The sequence below is a fragment of the Rhea americana genome, unplaced genomic scaffold (assembly GCF_003343005.1).
Source record: "Rhea americana isolate MKP2758 unplaced genomic scaffold, rheAme1 scaffold_92, whole genome shotgun sequence".
Classification (NCBI taxonomy): Eukaryota; Metazoa; Chordata; class Aves; order Rheiformes; family Rheidae; genus Rhea; species Rhea americana.
The window spans coordinates 1276030-1295398 of NW_028187111.1; the positions used below are offsets into that span (position 1 = coordinate 1276030).

The following is a 19369-nucleotide window of genomic DNA, read 5'->3' on the forward strand; positions in this document are numbered from 1 at the left end:
CTCCTGGGGAAGAAAAGCTTCTTTAAACTCTCAAGTGTCCGCGGCCGAGCCGGCCGGGCCGGGCGAGGTGACCTTGGCGCCGCCATCGGGGGCCGAGGCGCCGTCGGGGCCCCGCGGAGGCGGGCTGGGCCCCCCACGGGCGCGCTCCTCCGAGCAGGCAGCGAGCAGCCCAGCCCCGGCCAGGTGGGGCCCCGGGAACATCGTGTCCTTCCTCCCCCGCCACCTCCTCCTCCCCCACTGCCTCCCAGCAAGGAGAGGTGATGCAGAAAGAAAGTTGGCAGCGGTTGTGCCAAGGGCATGGGGACGCATCCAGTGCCAGCAGCACTGTACCCACAGAGGCACAGAGTGCATCTGGATGCTGCCTTGGTCCTTCTCTGTGCCTGCTCATTATGGGGACTCCTGGTGCTTCAGGACTTTAATCCTTGACTTTTGCTCCTCAGTGGCAAAGTCAAGGGAGATTCTGCGTTTTGGATGATGGCGCTAAACTGCACGAGGGATGGGGTTGGTGCAGAGAAGGCTCGCAGGGACTAGGCGATACACATGAGGGAACAACACCTTTGCTGGTTCACTGACCAAAGAAATCTTTCATCTCCAGAACTATGTAGCCCAGCCATTGGGGGGAATATATTTCTCTAATCTCTGCCTAGGGAATTAAAGCCTCCTCTCATTACCCGAAGCCCTGCTATGCTTCCTCAGACCACAGAAATGAACCCATAACCGAACATGATCAGGAGTCCATAACAGACCCCTGCTGTTAGGACCTCCTTCCCAATCCTTTCTCCAGATGGTTTTGACCCAAGCTGTTTTGGGTTTTTGCTTCCTTCTTTCGTTTAGGAATACCTTTGTCAGATTAGTCCTTGTTCAGATTCTTCTGTACCTGCGCCTGGATTTTGTTTCTTATTTGAGTTTGGTCAGTGACTCAAAGTACACAGCCATTTTTACCTCTTCATGTTGCAAAATATCATGCTTGAGGAAGGCAAGGAGTACACTTGTAAGGCTGGCAGAAAGCGACAGCATGCCAGGAACAGCATGATGATAGCTACTCGTTACGTATCCACTACTTAGAGTACTATGCAGCCACTGCTTAGAGCCTTCCCCATGTCAGAAAGCAAAGAAAAGCAAAAGCACTACTTCCATGTGATTCTAAACCAAATTTTGTCTCAAGCAATTTGTTTTGAACTTTCCTCATTATGACAAAAACAAGTTAGAGGAACTGRGACGGGTGGGGAGAACAAGCTAAAGCTGCTTCAAATGCCTGTCACAAAGCAGCTTCCCGCACGTGTTAAAACAGCCCTTCTGGATCAGACCAATGGCCCGTTCAGCTCAATATCCCGTCTCTGACAGTGCCAATAGGAGATGCCACTCAGGGAGAGCATGCCAGCTCGTCTTACCATTGCTATTTTCATGTTTTGTGCAATATGTGGAAAATCCCTGAAGATGCATGTCAGCCTTTTGAACCAGCCTTGTCGCATACYGCTTAAACTCAGTGCACATACCCATTTTACTAGTACTGAAGAGGCATCAGCAGTGACACTTACCAGTATCATCTCGGGTGCTGTAATCCAGTAGGTGTATAGAGAATCTGTTTACAGCTTGTCTGACTTACATTATTGCAATTTTCTGAAATTACTAAGCCGCACTCACAGACCATCCTCCAAATCTTCCCCCGTTATTACTGGAATTGTGTCCTGACAAAATTAATTTTGCCCTTGAAAATGGCCATTGGTACTCATTATTTTAATGTCCCAACAGAGCAATTACAGCCAAAGTTGGTACAGCTGACAGTTAGATATTCTATGATTTCTACAGTATTTACAAGCATTTTATACCTTTGCAAATTAGTTCAGAAACACATCAGTCCTTTTTTTTTGCTGCGTGTGAGACAAAGGCAACTTACATTTTTTTGGTTTCTTTTGACTAGATGAAGTTAAAAAAAATACAACATCTGGACTGATTTAGAATCTCAGCCAAATGAGATTCTAAATCAATTTTCTCAGCACGTCCATCATGGCTGACAATTTTTATCACTGAGCTGTTTGGGAGAACTTTTGGCCTTAGACAGCTTGGACAATAGTAATTGATACTTAGAGTGTGAGTATATRTATCGTAAGTTTTATATTTAGTCATGTATAAATATATATTCATCATATCTATATATTTATATCTATATACATACACATATACATATTTGTTTTATTTTTGAGAAGACTCTTTCGATGTGTTAYACTTTTTCTTCTAAAGAATTAAAAAAAAAAATAAATTGTTGACTCTTTCAGSTTTTCCTGTTGCTGTGTCAGCTGTTACCTAAGCGATTCCCTTTCCCTCCTCTCTCAYGCTGGTGGTGACCTGCTCAGACTGCCATGCATTAGCTGCTGCTGTAGCACACCTCAGAGCCCTTATCAGCCCTTGAGGTGAATTCCCATGGTTTCAATCATACAACTGTCACGGTTTGGACATGCGTTTGTCGAATCATAAAGTTCCAGCGGTCGCACGGGTGTGTGACAGATTGATTGCCAACTCACAAAATAATCTAAAATTTCTAATTGATTTTAACATTTTTACAACTGCAATTACCATTTGATTTCCTGAATACATCATTTGTGCTTTTGAAACAATGCAAACAAGAAATCACCTACTTCCTTCTCAACTGCTGGTCTCAGTCCGTATTTGCAGAACTTCAGGATTTGCTACCCCTTCAAGTTTTTTGATTATGCTGTCCTCTTCACTTACATCTTCCCAGCTTTTGTTCTGTTTGTCTCATGTATAGATGAACCAGGTCATTTGCGTGACCATCTCCTGAACAAGATTTCCTGTCTTAGATTGTACCATTTTCGTCAGCCATGCCTCGCTATGACAGAAGATAGTGACATGAGATTATTAGTATAATCTGCAAGTGTTCACTGTTGATATTTTAGGTGATCAGATACACTTTTGTCTCCAAATTCCCTCACCTCAAGAGACTTAGTAATTTGCCCATCCACAAATATCTGGATATTTATYGTATATAAGGGTCTGTTGAGGCAAATCACATCTTTAATCAGATTTGCAATATTTACTTGACATCTAAAAAAAACTTTGAATCAAGGACCTTTATACGGAGAAGATTCATTTCCTTCAACTGTTTGTCGCTAGGTTCTTCCCTTCTGAAATGGAAAGCAATGTGTTGCTCTGTGCAGTGATTCTGTATATTGTGTCTTCACAAGCTGGATGTATGATTGACTTTTATGGCTACTGAGCAACCTTTGAATAAGCATGAATCATTTTTTATGGAATCAAAACTGAAGTATTTCCTTAGCAGGTATGTCTGTTATCTCCCCAAGTAGGAATGTAATAACAGTGTGTAATGCATACAAGATTTAAAAATAGAAGAAATTTTTTATTATACAATATGCTGCTATTGCRGTGGGAAAAAAAGTCTCTTGCTAATATTTGATCTTAATATCCTTCTGATATGGATACCAAATCACATGCATTTTTTGAACTATTTGAAAGATCTGTGATCAGTTTAGTTATTTTATTTTTATATATATGCAGTTCAGTTAGAAAAAGCTTTTCTTTCTGCTGCAAAGTAGATGCCAATATTTATTTCTGGATTATTTACAATTGATTATATTTTTGCATTAAAACTAGCAAYCCAAAATGTCAAGGAGTAGCAGCACAGCTGGTACTGCAAATTTAAGTGAAGTGGCCAAAGAAACACCAGCTTAGTGGCTGATAACAGTGCATAGATGTCGGGCTACCTTTTGTACTGCTGTTTTTCAGGGAAGAATTATTTACCTGGGATTCATGGATTCACTTCTGGCAGAGGTGGTGATCTCTGCAGAGGATCCTTGTTAAAAACCCATCAAGAATCTGTAGACCAATCTGACAGGCTTTTGAATGCCTCCCTCCTTGCTCCTAATGTAACCTAGCAGGCAGCAAGGGTTTATGCCCCAAATAACCAGTGATACTGCAAGCAGCAGGAGCATGCTGTGTAGTCACGCCCACATTTTTGGGTCCTGAGGAGCTGCTTTTCAATTTTGTTTTGTTCRTATTTACCTTGTAGGAACAGCATTGTTGCAGAGAGCCATTCTGTTGAAGCAGAAGGTAGTCTGGTAGGAAAACTGAAGCAGGAAGCATTAGCTCCCTTCTTCCGGACTGAAAGGTGGGAGACTACAGGGTAGGGCTTGTGAAAGTCATATACTAAGTATAATGTGTGTGTGTATATATATATATTATATATATATATATATAATAGATAATATAATATCCTCAGTGCAGTATGAGGCTTTGGGAGATGCCTGTACTGCTACTCATTCTCTGCCCCRGCCAGCAAATCTGAACTAGCTCCTGAAACAATTTAGCCCTGGATATTGCCTCCTGCAAGCACTGAATCAGTCTGGTTACTGAACCAGCCTARTTATCCGGAGCCTGTGGTACATTAGCCATGCCACTTTGTTTCCAAGTTCTCTGCCATGTCTGATATAAGAGACTGTCCTCTGTGATAAAATCATTGAGGCTATAGATAGAGCTCTATCAGTAGGGCAGCAAGAAAATATCTCTGCTATAACCCCTAAGCACAGGGTCTTATATATAGGCTCTATCAGCAAAATCAAGAGCTCCTCAGATATTGATTTCAACCTAGTCCAGCTGCAATAGGACTGACTATGGAAGTAGCCACATGAAAATGCCCCATGCTGGCATGGCTAAGCTAAGATGCCCATCCAAAAGGTGGTGCCTGGTCCAGACTGCAGYAGCACAGAGTAAAGTTATAGAGCTGGATATCAAAACCAGTGAATTCCCTGGCTGCTTTGTCCTGAGAGGCAATTAATGAGTGGCAAGATCAAGATGGAGCTTCATTGTGTGTGGATTTATTTTCCTGTTCTCCCCAACTGAAATCTTTAATTTCCTCATTCCAGCCGTAACAATATACCTATTATAACACTCATGTGACTCCCCAGGCCTGTGTCCCCACCCCTTTCATGATCTCTTCTGTGCTTTCCTGGAAATTTGAAGCAGATGCAGCCACCTCAGACTGGTTTCTCTTCTGACACCTGCTGCTCCTCAGCCAGTAAAGATCACACAGTTGTGCCTAGTCACCTTCTAAGCACACCACCACACCCAGCACAATGCAGTAGACTCTTTTGCTTGCTGCACACAGACGCAAGCTGCTGCCCGTTTGGAGCTTTACTAGAGCTAACATTAAGATAGCCTAGTTTATGTTTACCTACGGTTTTGATGCTGCCCCACTTAAATCTCCAGGTGCCCTCCTCACTCACTCCCATCTCAGTGATYTCATGTTGCTTCTGGTTTTGGTTCTGCTGTGATAATGATCCTCTCCTCTGGAAAATAAACCAGCAATTATATTCTCAAAAATGGAACCCATAGGGAATTAAGACTTTAAAAAAGGCAGTTCATCTATAAATCCTCTATRTCCTTTGCCTCACACACCTGTAAGGCCAGATCTCATAGMCAGATGCCTTGAAGGAACTATCCCYTCACAAAAAGCAGAGCAAAAGACATTGTCACTCTTTTTATTCAGTTGGGTTCCTTTCTCTGCTTGAAAGGATTTAAACCTTTCCAGGCAATATGAACTATCAGAAGATCTCAATTTAGCACAAATGAAGCTCTGGAATGGATGATGAAGCCTCTGTTTCAAGATGTAGCTTGATAAATTCAAGTTAAAGAGTTGGGTAATAAGATAYCCTTGGCTTTACATTGGTAATTGTAATGAAGTATTCCAGGGCTTATCRTCTGTAGGGCCTACAAAGAAGAATGTCTGGATTCATACTTTTTTTCCTGCTTTTCATTCTTCCTTTTAAATAGAAAAGGTTGCAAGCTAGAGGTGGATCCCTCTAGTGAAGCCCTGTAATCACTTCTAGTGATACTGAGAAGGGTGAGGTTTCTTCACTGTAGTCACTATCCCATTCTGCTACCTCTTTTTGTAATTCAGCGTCAAGACAGCAACCATTTCTGTTGAGCAGATATGTGTCTCTTATCAAGAAGTTTACACTCCTCAGCAAATTTGGGGTCAGGAAGGAATTTCCTTCAAGTAAGACTCATGAGGAGGAGAGRGATTTTTGCTGTGTTTCTTTGAGAAAAAGAGAGGCTCTGTCTTCCCCTGTAGTGAAAAATGGTCCACTTCTTAGGATCTAGGGTATTTTTGCCTTACAAATCCCCTGTCAGTAAAGAATCCCAAAGTATTTGCAGCACATCTCCTGCTGTGGTACTCTGCATATTTATCAGTTGAAGTGATTGATCTTTCATGCTAAGGGACTTAATGTTGATGGTGTTTCATGGGAGGGAGGCCTGTGAGAACAACGTGGATATGTGTAAAAGTACCAAGCAAGATGAGAAAAAGAACAATACATGAAGAAATTGATACCAAGCAAACATATGACTTCAGAAATGTTTGAGAAAAGGGAAAAGAAAACAGCAAAAAATAGTGTTGGAAATAGGGGAAAGAAAGGGARCTGAACGGAAAAGAGCAACAACAAATTAATTCAAAAGAAAACATAGAAAACAGTTTCAACCTTCCCAATAAACCGCACCTTGTTGTGATRAGAAGGCCTGTCTTGTCTAGTGGCACTGCAAGATGTGCTGACAAGTTGTATAACTCCTAGAAGATGAATCATGCCAGACAGTTTGAAGGATAGGAGGCAAACAGACTGAAGCTAGTCCATAAACTCTTAAAGCAATGACATCTTGCCTTTCCCTCCCTAGCAGTCATTTTCCCTTCCTTTCTTGCTCCTTGTTGTTCTTGTCCCATTCTACGTGGACCTCTCAACAGGCTCTTCAGCTGTCCTTCAGCATTGTCCAAGGCTGCTCTGCTTCACTGACAGTCATTGTCTTGATCCACCACTTACCAGTGTTCTTCCATRCAGTCCGGACCACTACTCTTCACCATCATCCCTATCCCCTTCTGCCACCTCTTGTTGTAATTCTGCACCACCACATCATTTCTGCTGAGCCAATGTTGCTATTTTTCTCTTACTTCTCACTCCCTCTCTCATATCATCCCATCACCGAGTGCCATAATACTGTTTTCCCGACTGCTATCTTCACCGCTGTTCACATCTTGCCCTCTGCCTCTTGTTCTCTTCCAGCCACTTCTTTTCTTCCTCCATTCTGCTCTAMCAGTCTTTATCTTCTTGACCTGTTGCCCAGCATCATGACCTGTACCAACATCTATCAAAACTATTTTCTTCTGTCTATCCAAAAGTGSCACACCTTTTGTTTTTTCATCTACATTGTCTGAATTTGCTCCTTAACACCTGCTGCCATCTTTACTAAATGGGCATGCTTAAGAAAAATGGGATGAACACCTTTCAAGTGGGATACAGAAAAGATTGTTCAGTGGTTCAGGGGAAGCCACTAAAAGCATCTTTTGAAAAAAATGAAAGTTGTCTACAAATAGAAAAAGTAGAGARTAATGTAAATGTTGGCAAGTTGCATGTAGACAGATAACACATCAGGTCAGAAAAGACTTCAAGGAACAGCTAGTAGAAAGAATCAAAAGTAACCATAAATCTTTCTTGAAACCTATCAGGAACCTGCTAGGTAGTATATAGGGCAAATCGATGATCAGGCTATAGAGGGAGCACATAGTGAAGATASGACAATTGCAGAAATCCTTGCCTTTCTGTTAAGTGTGGCAGAAGCCAGAGATCATCATGGTAGAACCCTTTCTTGTGCAGGATGAGATTCATCAATGAACATGTCTGACATTGAAGTGACTGTGGGAAAATCTGTTCARCTCACTGACAAAATGAACAGTAACTAGTTGCTAGAAACAATGGCTTTTGTCCAAGGGTTTTAAAGGAACTCAGGAATGAAATAGCTGAATTACTCTCGGTAGTGTGTTACTCATGCTTAAACCACCTTGGTACCTGAGGAGGGGAAGGTAGTGAATGAATTTTCAATGAGTTTACATGGGTTCAAAGGGAGAATGGACACCTTCATGGAAAAGAAATCTACTGAGGGTGACTAAACCACAGAAACCACATTCCRTCAGGAAGTACCTGACCTGAAAATGTTTGAAGACTGGGAGAATATTAATGAAAAGTGTAACATGTTTGCCCTGTTCTTACTCTTCACCTTGACCTATCCCTGAGAGGGGGAGGCTAGAAGAAGAGAAATCAGGGAGAAGTCAGATGATTAGGGTGGCCAATGAGTGAGAAAGAGGAGAGGATGAAAGCCAAATGATTAAAAATATAAAAACAGGAAATCAGGAAGGGTAACAGAACTTAGCATCTGCAACAGTACCCATGGCTTCCTGAAACGCTAGATGGCGAATGCTGCCAGTGACCCTCGGCACAGAGACATGACAGCACAGGGGAGGAGAAGTAGGCTATGCAATCACCAGAATCCACTTCCCCACAACCAGGCCTCATCCTCCTCCCGGAGCCGCAGGTGGCCAGTTTGACCTAGGATAGATGGAGGAGGAGGTCCTAGGACTTGCTGGGGCTTCATATGGTGAAGGTGAGGGGTAAGTCCAGCCAGAGCCCAAGCAGTTCTGGAGGATCTGGAGGAGGGCTTGCAGCCAGCACACCGCTCCTTGATGCTTATGTCCCCAGTGGGCTGTGAAAGCCATGCTCTCATATGCCAGTATAAGTGAAGTGTGTGCTGTAATCCATCTTCTGAAGGAGGAGGATGCATGCCTGGATAAATGTTGCCTGGTACTACTGGAGCCAGCTGYGACCTGCAGAGCTGTTAGCTCTTGGCATAAGACAGGGAGAGAGTTGTGGTCCAGGCATTTTGGCAGAGCTACTGATGAAGGTGACAGCAGCAGTCACAGAGGAATGAGTATGTTAGCAGTGGAAGCATAGGTKCTGGTGGTGGCCCTCTCTTTTCTCCTGATTCAGAGGTTTTAGGGATGGAGTCTGAGAGAAGAAAGTCCTAATGTTGCAACCACTGCATCCTCCTGGGGACATGGGTAGGGCTGGTCCTGACTGCTCTGTTTGCTGCTAGAGAGCAAGAGCATCTTGTGTGCTCTGGTCTGTATGGCCCTGTGGGCCTTCACCCCTGTTTGATGTCACCTCTGACCACAGCTCTGACACACTCTCTAGGCTACCATGGACCTCACGAGAACTGCTAGCAACTACTGCTGGCCCCAGAGGCCAGCCTGAAGTCAGCTCTCCCCACTCCGTGTGAGGTTTTTGAGCTTCTCAGTTAATCTTTCCTCTGGAAGGGACTTCTGTAATTTTTCAGTGTCTGCTCATCACTCRTTGAAGGAGACACATATGAACCCACTGCTCTATGTCTTGGGAGAAGCTGTATTTTCAGCAGATGGAGAAGTATGTCTGGTAATAGGTAGGAACTGGGCTGACCTAACATGACACACCATACTGTGGCATGGAGGAGTGGAGTGGGAGTCTGCAGAAGAGTTTAATCTGGGACGCAAGTTAGGGAGTGGTTGTAAAAAAGATGAAGACTCTGGGAAAAAGCCCCAGTTTCTCTCCAGATAAAGAAGAAAGCACAATCCTTTTATTTATTTATTTATGTTTGAACAGACTATTACGAGAGATTCATAAGCTGATATAGCTTAATATTGCTCCTGTCATTGATCTCTAGATAGAGTAGGCCAGAGGAAGTGAGTTTATCAAAAGACTGGGAAAAGGCTGGCAGTTACTGAGAAATGCAGCCCCACAGTGCTAGTGAATCTCTATCCTTGATTCGCATTTTACGCTCTTCACAAAAGCCTGGAGACAGTGTTCCTGCAGTCCAGTTCTTGGGAGGAAAAGTAGCCAACGTATAGCTGCTGCAAGATGATTTTCTCTAAGAAAAGAGCTCTCCAGCTATTGAAAAGCAATCCTTGATGTCTGTGGGCTTTCAAGATGATGCAGCCTTATCTGTGTGGTTATCATTTCACTGTGTATGCATGTGAACTACCTGCTACTTACTGAGCAGGTCCAACAGTGGGCTGTAATGCCAAGCTCTTGAGATGGAGTTTGCTGCTTCAAATTTCTGATCTGGAAATAATGTATGGTAGGAGAGCATAAATGCTGTCCACCTCACCCCTAGAACACAGGTTGCAGTGATTTCTGGCAGTTCATTGATAACTGTTGGGGGGGGGATAAGGGGGATATTTTGTATTATTTCTATAGTCAGTGTGGAAAACTTTCTTGCTGCACACTAGGCTTAAATGGCTTACTTTCCATCATTGCCTGGGGAAATATGAGAGAGGGTTTTAGCTTTGGATGAMTCCCGTACATTAGGCCCTCTGTTATAGGTCCACTAGAGGCCAAAGATGACTGGTGGAATTTGAAGCTTCTCAGCCTAAGCATGTGGTATCGAGGTGGGAACAAGTTTCATAAAGGTCAGCCTTCCTCTCTGTCGGGACATGTAATCTGGACTTTATTTGAAGACTTTGAGAGCTAGCCTACCATTTTCATTAAAAGGTAGCTAGAACAATCATCTTTGCTGTTGAATATATCACAATTTACTCTATTCTGAACATGCCTAAATTTAACCTGCAGCTGTTGATTCTTGCTATGCTTTTCTTTACAGGTTATGATGCCATTAGTATTCTRTATTTTCTGTGGTGTAATTAAGAGATACTAGATCAGTAAGATCAGAGTAGTGTCTAACTCTTTCCCCATAGGGCATTTTCCTAGCTTCCTAATTGGTCCTGTCATTTAGCTCTGGACCACCTCCAAATTTTCAATATGTCCATTCAGCTAGTCCATGAGTGCCTTCATTGATTCCTGCTCCAGGATAGCAAGCTCTGGGAGCAAGGCAGCAAGTATTCACTTTAAGAGCTGGAATTTAATCTGCCTGTCAACGCTGAGTTCCTTTGTGAGCTCCCTCTCCTGAGTCCCAGGTCTTAGGTTCCATTTCTCTTGAATGAAGGTCCTACGATCTCCCTTTCTTCACAGCGTTCTGCTCGCCTGTTCACCAGCCCCAGAGCCTTGCAACAGACTTGCTTCCACGGAGTTGTGTGGGAAGTGCACAGACAGAAAACCACCATTCAAAACTAAAAATATTTATTTATTGGTAGCGCATCAAAAATGAAGAGGAAATGGTACAAGCAAAAAATGCTTCTGCTGGCAGTTACGCTCTGCCATTAGTCACTGTTAARTATTCTTTCAGGTCAGGCAATGAATAGCGATTTATGGCATTGAGCTAGCATGGKAGATCTCGCACCCTAGGAGATTCCATGGACATTACTGAGCATTCTTACTTTGTCTTAATATGCTCAGCTAAACATTTGACCCATGCTGATCTGAACGAGTCTCTCAACTTTAGCTACTGATCTTCTTGCCATTTGCAAATTGTGTCAACAATAATTTTTATAGTTATATTTCCTGACGCAAACATTGAATAGCACTGAGCTCCCTGTGAAAGAAGCACACACTTTCAGCAGTGACTGATGTTTCTTTCTGGACAATTATTTTTTGAGATTTGTGAGTTAGCCAATAATTATTCCATATAACACAAATCATGATGTTTATATACATTACTGTTTTTTCCTGGAGAACGTCATGTTTACCTACAAATGTCTTGGTTTGTTAAATCTGCAATCAGTACTTTTATCAACCAAATTATTATTTTGTAAAAGAACGAGTTAGGTATCTTTCTCATATCCTTTAAAAAATAAAACCACATACTAAATTATTAATTTCATTTTCATTTTTGAAGTCTTTGTTAGCTGTCTTGCGGTAGCATCACACTCTCTTGCCTATGAATATTATTATGGAACCATCTAAGTCACCTCTGTCATCTTGCTTATTCTCTGTGAACACTGGCACAATTTTAACACTTTTCCAGTATCTTGGGATTCCTCTCCTGTTCCAGGGTTTGTAAATATCTGATTCTAATGGACTCAATACCTCCTCAACCAAAACTTCTATGATGCTGAGGTGCTAATTTTCTTGGCCTATTGATCTGAAAATACGTAAGCTTAATAGATACTATTAGAAACCCTCCTAAGTTTATAAATAGACTAGAAAGCTGTTCACCACCCTCATGTAATCTGAATAAATAATTCTGCTTCTTTCTGTATACAAACAAATATCCTCTCTGTATCAAAAAATCTCTATCAGAAATCTCCTCTGTCAACAGTTTTACCTATATCCATCTGGTAAGGGTCTAGGCCATCGCTAGAATTGCTTGGTTCCCAATATACGTTGTAAAACTCCTTCCAAGTGCCTTTAGTGCTAGCAGCAATCCAGTTTTTCCAGATACTTTGAACACTCCTTATCAGCTTGTACGCTTCATTACTTCTTATGTATGTTGTGTGCCATATAGCTTCTTTCCATCTATACCTTCCTTTTCTTTTTTTTTCTGTCGGTTATATACAAGATTTCTAAGTGCTACCTTCAAATTCCTGTCAGACAGATGAAAGTTAGATTTCTGCCTATTTCAGAACTGTAGAACCACAGATGTTCTTGTAAACTTCTGTTAGCGAAATTTCTGTTAAATTTTTTTTTAACTTTCTGTTACAGTATTTTCATCATATTTTTGATTGCTTTGCTTGCAGTCAGTTTAACTTGTAATTTCCTCACTTTGGGGATTTACTCTTTTGAAGCATCAATTCTGCATACATATTTACCCATCCCTACAGACAGTTAAGACTCATACAWACATACAAGAATATCTTCCTTAAAAACTTGCCTTCTAGACATTAATCAAACCTATATATAGCTATAGACATACACCTATATGCAACATGTGCATATATGTATGTTGAATTCCTATTTATAAAATGTGCATGTACTCATACACAGTCATACAAATGCTCAACCATACACAGTGTGCTTTTTTCTGAAACTGGAATAGAAACATTTCTAGAAATGTATGCACGTTGCATCTAATGTGGCATCCGAGCAATGAGCTGAGGCTATCAGTGTTTGCTCTACCACGACGAAGACATGCTTTTCTGTGACTCCACGTCTCCGAAGCTGCTCAGCTCCTCCATGAAGGAGAGCCCTGCCCATACTGACCAATAACTCTGTTAATATTTGGGCAGAGCTGGCTCTCCTGAGCAGGATATACCAGGAAAAGGGAGACAAATGAGTGTAGGCAAGGGCTTCTTTTACTCTGAACCTCTTAGAAGTTGCTCAGCCTTTGGTTTAACTGAAAAGGAAAAGGGGGAAAAAAAGAGTAAAATTTAGGTAGTGGTATAAAACATTACCCTGCATTTCACCAGAAATGATTGGKGAAAAGCACTCCAGCCCTGCAAAGAGGCACTCTAAGGAAATAAAGACTACTAGCTATGGGACGATCTGCTGCTTATTACCTTTCCAGCTGCGTCTTGCACAAGGGGAATAAAATCAGAGGATGAACTAGTGCTCTGAGATGCCCCAGTCCTTAGCTGAGCACTRCTATGTAACTATCAGGAGGCAGAGGCAGGAGCTTACCCTGCACACCCTTTTCCCTTTCTCCTCCCCATATTCTGCTCCCATGCCAGCCCTAGCAGTCACTGGCCTGTTCCCTCAGCCTCTTTAACCCACTGAAACACCCAAGAACTAACCAGTGTTTTGATGGCTTTAATTTCTGCCATTTTTGGTGAGCTGAAGTGGTTCATGGCACCTGCCAAGTGTTTGAGCCAGGAAAAGTAAGCAAGGGGAGCACACTGATGGGGATGAGGGGAGGGGAAGAAGAAGGGAGCTAGACCCCCTTGCTGTCACCAGTGCTGAGCTGATAATTCAGCTCACTGCATCTTGTGAGGAATGAAARTCTCTTGTGAGCAGGTTTCCAGCCTATGCTCTCCCCGTTTCCCTCCAGGGCATCCTGAGATATTCTGACCTTGGTCTCTCCTGATCAGGGCACAGAAGAGGAAGACACCCCGTGTTCCCTCTCTCATACTAGAGAAGTGGCTCCATGTAACAGATTCCTACCTGTCCTTTTCATCCTGAGCACAATGAAGAGGACAACGACAAAAATTACAGTAGCAAGGATGCCTCCCACCAGCCCTTCCAATCTTGTTTTTTCTGTTGAGGAAAAGATCGCTGATGTTATGTTGATGCTTGAGCAGCTGGACAGCAAGAAAATTATCACAGTTAAACAAGTTCCCCCAGGGACTAACCATGCACATGCTCTTGTCAGGTATACAAATGGGACATGAAACCTGAGCTAAGGCCATCAAGACACAGGGCCAGTTATACTGGCTAGACTGACGTGTTGTAACTTGTTAAACTGCAGTTAACTTGATTGCTTGTTCCTGTGGGGTCAGGRGGAGACAAGAGCAATCTCCCATCAGGAAAAAGAGTGAGAACCCCAAGAGCATAGCAGGTTCCATAGGGAAAAGCAGTTTTTTATGCTGCTGGGACTATAGTTTCCAAGTAGACCCATCCTCTAGTTGAACATCAGGTTCAGCTGGGTGCCTGAGCCCTTGAGGAGGTCCAGATGTTTTGATTCCCATCAGGGGTAGATGAGGTAGCAGGAGGTCAGGGCTTACCTGATGCCTTCAGATAGGCCCTAACAGAGATGGGCTCCTCCAGGGCCACATGTGAAACATGGCAGCTGTAGGTGGCTGGTGCCTGCACTGTAGCTGAGCTGATGCTCAGGTAGGAGGTGATGCTGTAAGTGCCATCTTGGCTTCGCTGGTGGCTGGATAAACGTGCGCTTGAGAGAGTGATTTCTGCTTCATCCTCAGCAGTCTTCTGAGTCCAGCTCACGGAGACATCCAGGGGGTAATAGCCAGCAATGTTGCAGGTCAGAGTAGTAGTGACATCTCTCTCAAATGACACATGTGCTGGAATCACATGAACTCTTGGGGGCTCTAGCAGGAGATAAACAGGAAATTAGCTTGGTCAGAAACTATCAATAGGATACAAAAGTTCCTGTCCACAAGGGAAGGAAGATGAGTTGTCCCCAATGAATGTTGGGGGCAATGGGATAAGGGTGCAGTGTAATGTCAGCCCCTGGGGACCTAGATTCCTGTTGCCCCCAGGTTGCCTTCCTCACCAACCACCTGCAGCTGGATGATGTGCTGGATCTGGTGCAGTGGGGTGGACACCAAACAGATGTATGTGCCCTCATCTCCCACGCTCACTCCTTGCAGATGAAGTGATGCATTTCCATTCCCCAGCAACTGTGCCAAATCCACATGGACTTTTGGCTCCGCTATTGGTCCTGTGCTCCCTGCCTGGTACCGAAACAGGCTTCGCCCACTGCCTCGATGCTGCCTCTTCCACTCCAGAGAGGACAGCAGGGAGCTGGGAGCCAAGGCAAACTGGCAGTCAAGGATGACTAAGCCGCCAAGGCGGGTGCGCAGGGAAGTGTTGCATGACGACGATTGAAATTCAACTAGAAACAGAACGAAAGACATAGGCAAATAGAGTGTTAAACAGATATGGTTTTAAACAGAGCACTCTCTGGCGGGAACTACTCACACTGAACTTCCTACTCAGAGAAGGCATGCTGCACAGTGCCCCAAGGCCATATGGCCTGAAGAGCAGGAGGAAACTATCCTAGTGGGGTTACCAGGGCAGAGAAACAGGTGGACACCAAGTACAGGTCATGGTCTTGAAGGACAAAATGCTTGCCACTCTCAGGAAATGGCCAGAGCACATGAACCTCTGAGAAGAGGGATGAGAGGGGCAAGATTATCCGTGAGGAAGGGCCTTTACAGAGGAACCTGCACAACAGAGCCCTTCCTTCCCTACGTGAYTCCTCTCAGCAGCTCTAAGGTACTCGCAGGAGGGTAGGGAATGGGGCTCTTGGGGAGGTAGGCTCTCTTCCCCTTGTGTCCATCGGGGCATCTGGTCACCTGTGGTTAGCACTGTTCCCTTTTTGCTCACAGGAATCCTCAGCTTTGGGTGCAGTATTGCATCAGGCTTCTCCTGCGCGCTGCTGCAGTGGGGACCTCTGAGCAACAGGGCAATACTGATCCCGCTGGAGAGCCGCAGAGTTCCTATGAACCAGGAGGCAGGGCAGAGCCCCTTGCCATGCTGCTGGAAGTTGTATGGGGAGATCTCACAGTTCACCTCCTCCCTGTTACAGTCGGCGTGCAGCAGGGACTCTGCGTGTGGGATGGATACCAACAGGGCTGTGAAGATAGGAGAGAGAGATTTAACCATCTGAGTCCAAATGAGGAAAGCAAATGAAAGCTGATGAGACATACTTTGGAGACACACCATGTGCTGCCACAGTCAGTCAGAGCCCTGCAATGTAATGTTAGGCTTACCAAATGAAGGCTTCGAAAGAACATCAGATGTTTGTCATGATTGTCTTACGACCCTCTGTCTGTTCATTGTGTTTTATCCTACCAGATTGTACAGAGTTCACTCTAGGCAAGGGAAGCTGCTAGGAAAAGAGAATATACAGAACAGATTTCTTTTAGCTAACTCAACAGAGTAACCTGTGCATATGAAATACCCACCAAAGACTAGCAATATTTATTCTTGTTAGAGATGAGCCCAGAAGCAAAGGAGATAATGAAGCTTCACTGTTAAGCAAAAAGAAAGGGTGGCAAGAAGGCAGGAGCAGCTGGATGGAGAGACCGTCTATACCTATGCCATTTGTCAAAACGTAAGCGTAGGCATAAGCATCCTGGTGACCTACATGTTTTCTATCCCTACTGCTGGAAACTAACTCAGTGTGGAGAGGACAAGCTGTATTTGTGATGCCTGATAGCAGATTTGCTGCAGTGTGCTTGAACTCATCCATATCTCATCCATCCATACTGTGTGAAGGAGAGCTTGGACTCACGTTAATGCAGGAGGGAGGTGCCTCAACACAGTTTCCTAATGTCTTCCAAGAATTCCTTCCTTAAAGTCTCAATTGCTGAGTTTAAGAAATTGTGTGTAAACTTTAGCTGCCACTCAAAAATTATTTTTCTGAACTCAGTTAAAGGAAAAACTTGAAGGTAGAACCCCGGTGATTGTAAATGGTCAAAACCCAGGAGGCAGGTCTCTTACCTCAGCTATCCAACTCACCTGAAGCTTCAAAAACAATGCGAGGAGAGGAGCCAGCATTTTCTTGTGGCACTACATAATCAGTCGCCTCACCCAAGCTCCCATCATCTCTGACACTGACATTCCTCAGCACAAGGAGAGCAGGGTCCTTGGAGAGCGAGCCACCAAAGGCACCTGGCGAGCCCTTCGGATCGTCTCCCACGTAGAGGCAGTCCAGGACTATATCCACTGTTTGAAATGGAGGCGCTGCAGTGGGATCTTTTGTTGACACTTGAGGGAGGGGAATGAACCACTTTCAAGGTCTGCATGTGCACATATGCACAAATCCCACTGCATCCTTGTAAGAAAGAAATTAATCCTACCCTTTCTCTAGGATGGAGAACAGGAATAAATAAGCACGAGGCCGTGGGCTGGCTGCTTCTTTAGGGTTCCTCTTTTGATCCTGACCAAAGCAGCCCCTCTGTTTCTCTAGTATTGTACCTCTGACAACAGAGGGAAGCAGCTGTTCAGGAGTTTTTACTTGGAGACCTCCATTTAAGGACTAGGGTTAGGGGATGTAAGCATGGGATCAGCCCTTTGCCACTGCTGTTGGAGCYTGCTCCGGTTTCCCAGAAGGTCCATCCTGCCACACTCCCTTAACTCACCTGCATCCAGACCAAGCAGGCCACAGAAGAAGAGGAGCTTCTGAATCATCCTGTCCTCGGGGGAAAGGGGTTTCCAGATGGTCTCCAAGCCCAGAAGACCATACAGGAATCAAACCTTGCCCTAGACTGCTGACAGGCTGCTGCTTTTGATTTCACTTTCACTCTGGCGACACAGCAGCAGGGGAAAAAAAAAAGTTAACTCTTCCTTTACCAAACATCTGAGTCTGAGGGCTTAATGGTGAAGTCTTGAGACAGCAGAAGAGTGGAGTGCTATAGACTGGCATCGAGGGGCATCCCCAGACCTGCAGGTGTTTTTTTTTCACTGAGTCCTTCTTTAAAAGTCTGTGTCATGGCAGCCTCTTCCCAGTGTCCTCCTACATGCTGCCTCTTTCCTTCTGCACTCACTGAGCCCCTTGCAAAGCCAGTGACTTCTCTGTGCGTGAGCCTTTCTGCAGACTTGTGCTTCCTGAGAGACTTTGGGGTAGAAGTTGGTTTGTTGGAATTTTTTTGGTTGATCCCTCTCTAACTGAAGGAAACGCTTGAAAAGTGGTTTGATCTGAGGCACTATGACACAGCACTGAGAGCCTGGCAGGATGCTGTCCTGGTGCCAGAAACAAGGCAAGCTTGCGCTTAGTGGGAAAAAACATCATGGAAAGAAATCAAGCTGCTGCACAGGCGTAACGGAGGGAATGGATGAGTTCTGRTGGTATTTTAAATACTGCCTTTTTCTGCCTCTCTGCGTTACAGTGAGAGAAAATGGTTGCTTGTCTTCCTCTGTGTTCTGTTCCTCTCTGCACAGTCTTTCTAGCCCTGGCAGTGACGCAGCTTACCCTTGCCATGGGCTGCTATCATCACGTACACATTCAAGCAAGTCTCGATGCAGATTTACTCCTTGCATCTCAGTCCCATCCTCACTCACCACTTCAGTCCCACCACTTCAGTCCCACTTGGAACAGAGTCATGAGGAACATTAATTCTTCCTACTCCTCGAGGATTCCTGAATTTAGTCTCGGCTTTTCTGCTCTTGGCAGCTGCACACCTCTTCCAGACTGGCTTGCTGTAGATAGACAGGCATATACAGACAATACCGACAACAGGCAGGCGAGCCCACAGTGAAGCTCAGACAAAGTACGCTTGTCATTTTTCCCGTGTTGCGAGTCAAGTTACTGTGACAGTCTGCWGGAAGTGACGCCCCCTCCTGCCTCTTCTGCATTGTATTTCTGCTTTAGGAATCAAAGGAGCCTCTTTGTTTTATGACCCATGGGGTTTCTGCGCTCTGCCTGTTTGGCTCTGGGAGCAGACGGCCTCCTCGAGTACAGCTAAGATGGGCTGAGAGAAGAGCCCATCCTGTGCTGTTGCCCCACAAGCTGGGGCTGCTCTGGAGAGTTCCTGGAAAGCCATCGGGGCAGAGCGCAGGCATCKCTGCTGCGCCTGCGCTCGGGGCAAAGGCTGCAGCTCTCCCTGCTGGGGCAAGGCTTCTTTCCCTAATGTGTTTCTCTAGCTGCTCCCGTGGGACCAGGACTGCACTCGGAGCCTACGGGAGCAGATTGGGCCATTAGCTTTTTAAGCACAGAAGTTGAGGGAAGTCTGCAGCTGGTGCTGCAGCTGTGAAATGAATTGTGGCTTACTGCTTTCAGGGAGGTTCAAACATAATAGTAATGCTAGAATTTGCCTTTCAGAGCAATAAACTGCTCTAGACTGTTCTCTGTAATCAAATCCTTCCAGATGTTTGGTAAAGCTGAGACTCCCTTCTGTTCTCTGGAGCTGCAGTCCTACGCCTGCTGGATCAGCCTGGCTAAAGGAAACAGAACTGGTAACAAGTTTTGCAATACATTAAACTGTATTTTGCAATACATTAAACTGGCTCATAAATACAATTTTACT

General features: G+C 44.4%; 2 protein-coding genes across 3 annotated transcripts in view; one reads left to right on the top strand and one right to left on the bottom strand.

The window, feature by feature from the left end:
- VAMP1 (vesicle associated membrane protein 1) overlaps window positions 1-19369 on the top strand; it is a 51666-nt gene that overhangs the window by 19192 nt on the left and 13105 nt on the right. The gene's annotated exons all lie outside the window — the stretch shown is intronic.
- Window positions 10948-18951, bottom strand: TAPBPL (TAP binding protein like). 2 transcript variants are annotated; one of them, XM_085324576.1, is made up of 7 exons: window positions 17486-18951; window positions 16863-17069; window positions 15695-15973; window positions 14890-15231; window positions 14381-14704; window positions 13821-13913; window positions 10948-13056 (listed from the first exon to the last, which is right to left on the bottom strand). In XM_085324576.1, the coding sequence occupies exons 1-7, from the start codon at window positions 17532-17534 to the stop codon at window positions 13016-13018; spliced, it is 1335 nt and encodes a 444-aa protein (XP_085180702.1). In that variant the 5' UTR covers window positions 17535-18951; the 3' UTR covers window positions 10948-13015. The 2 variants fall into 2 exon arrangements, with proteins under 2 accessions (XP_085180702.1, XP_085180700.1); XM_085324574.1 differs by having other exon boundaries at window positions 16863-17111.

Excerpts from the sequence above, each read along its gene's own strand:
- TAPBPL (XM_085324574.1), bottom strand. The coding sequence starts at position 17,534 with ATGATTCAGAAGCTCCTCTTCTTCTGTGGCCTGCTTGGTCTGGATGCA. Across the intron at positions 15,974-16,862 it reads CATTGTTTTTGAAGCTTCAG|CCCTGTTGGTATCCATCCCA; the intron begins GTGAGTTGGATA and ends CTATCTTCACAG. Across the intron at positions 13,057-13,820 it reads GCTCAGGATGAAAAGGACAG|TTAAACCAAAGGCTGAGCAA; the intron begins GTAGGAATCTGT and ends TTTCCTTTTCAG.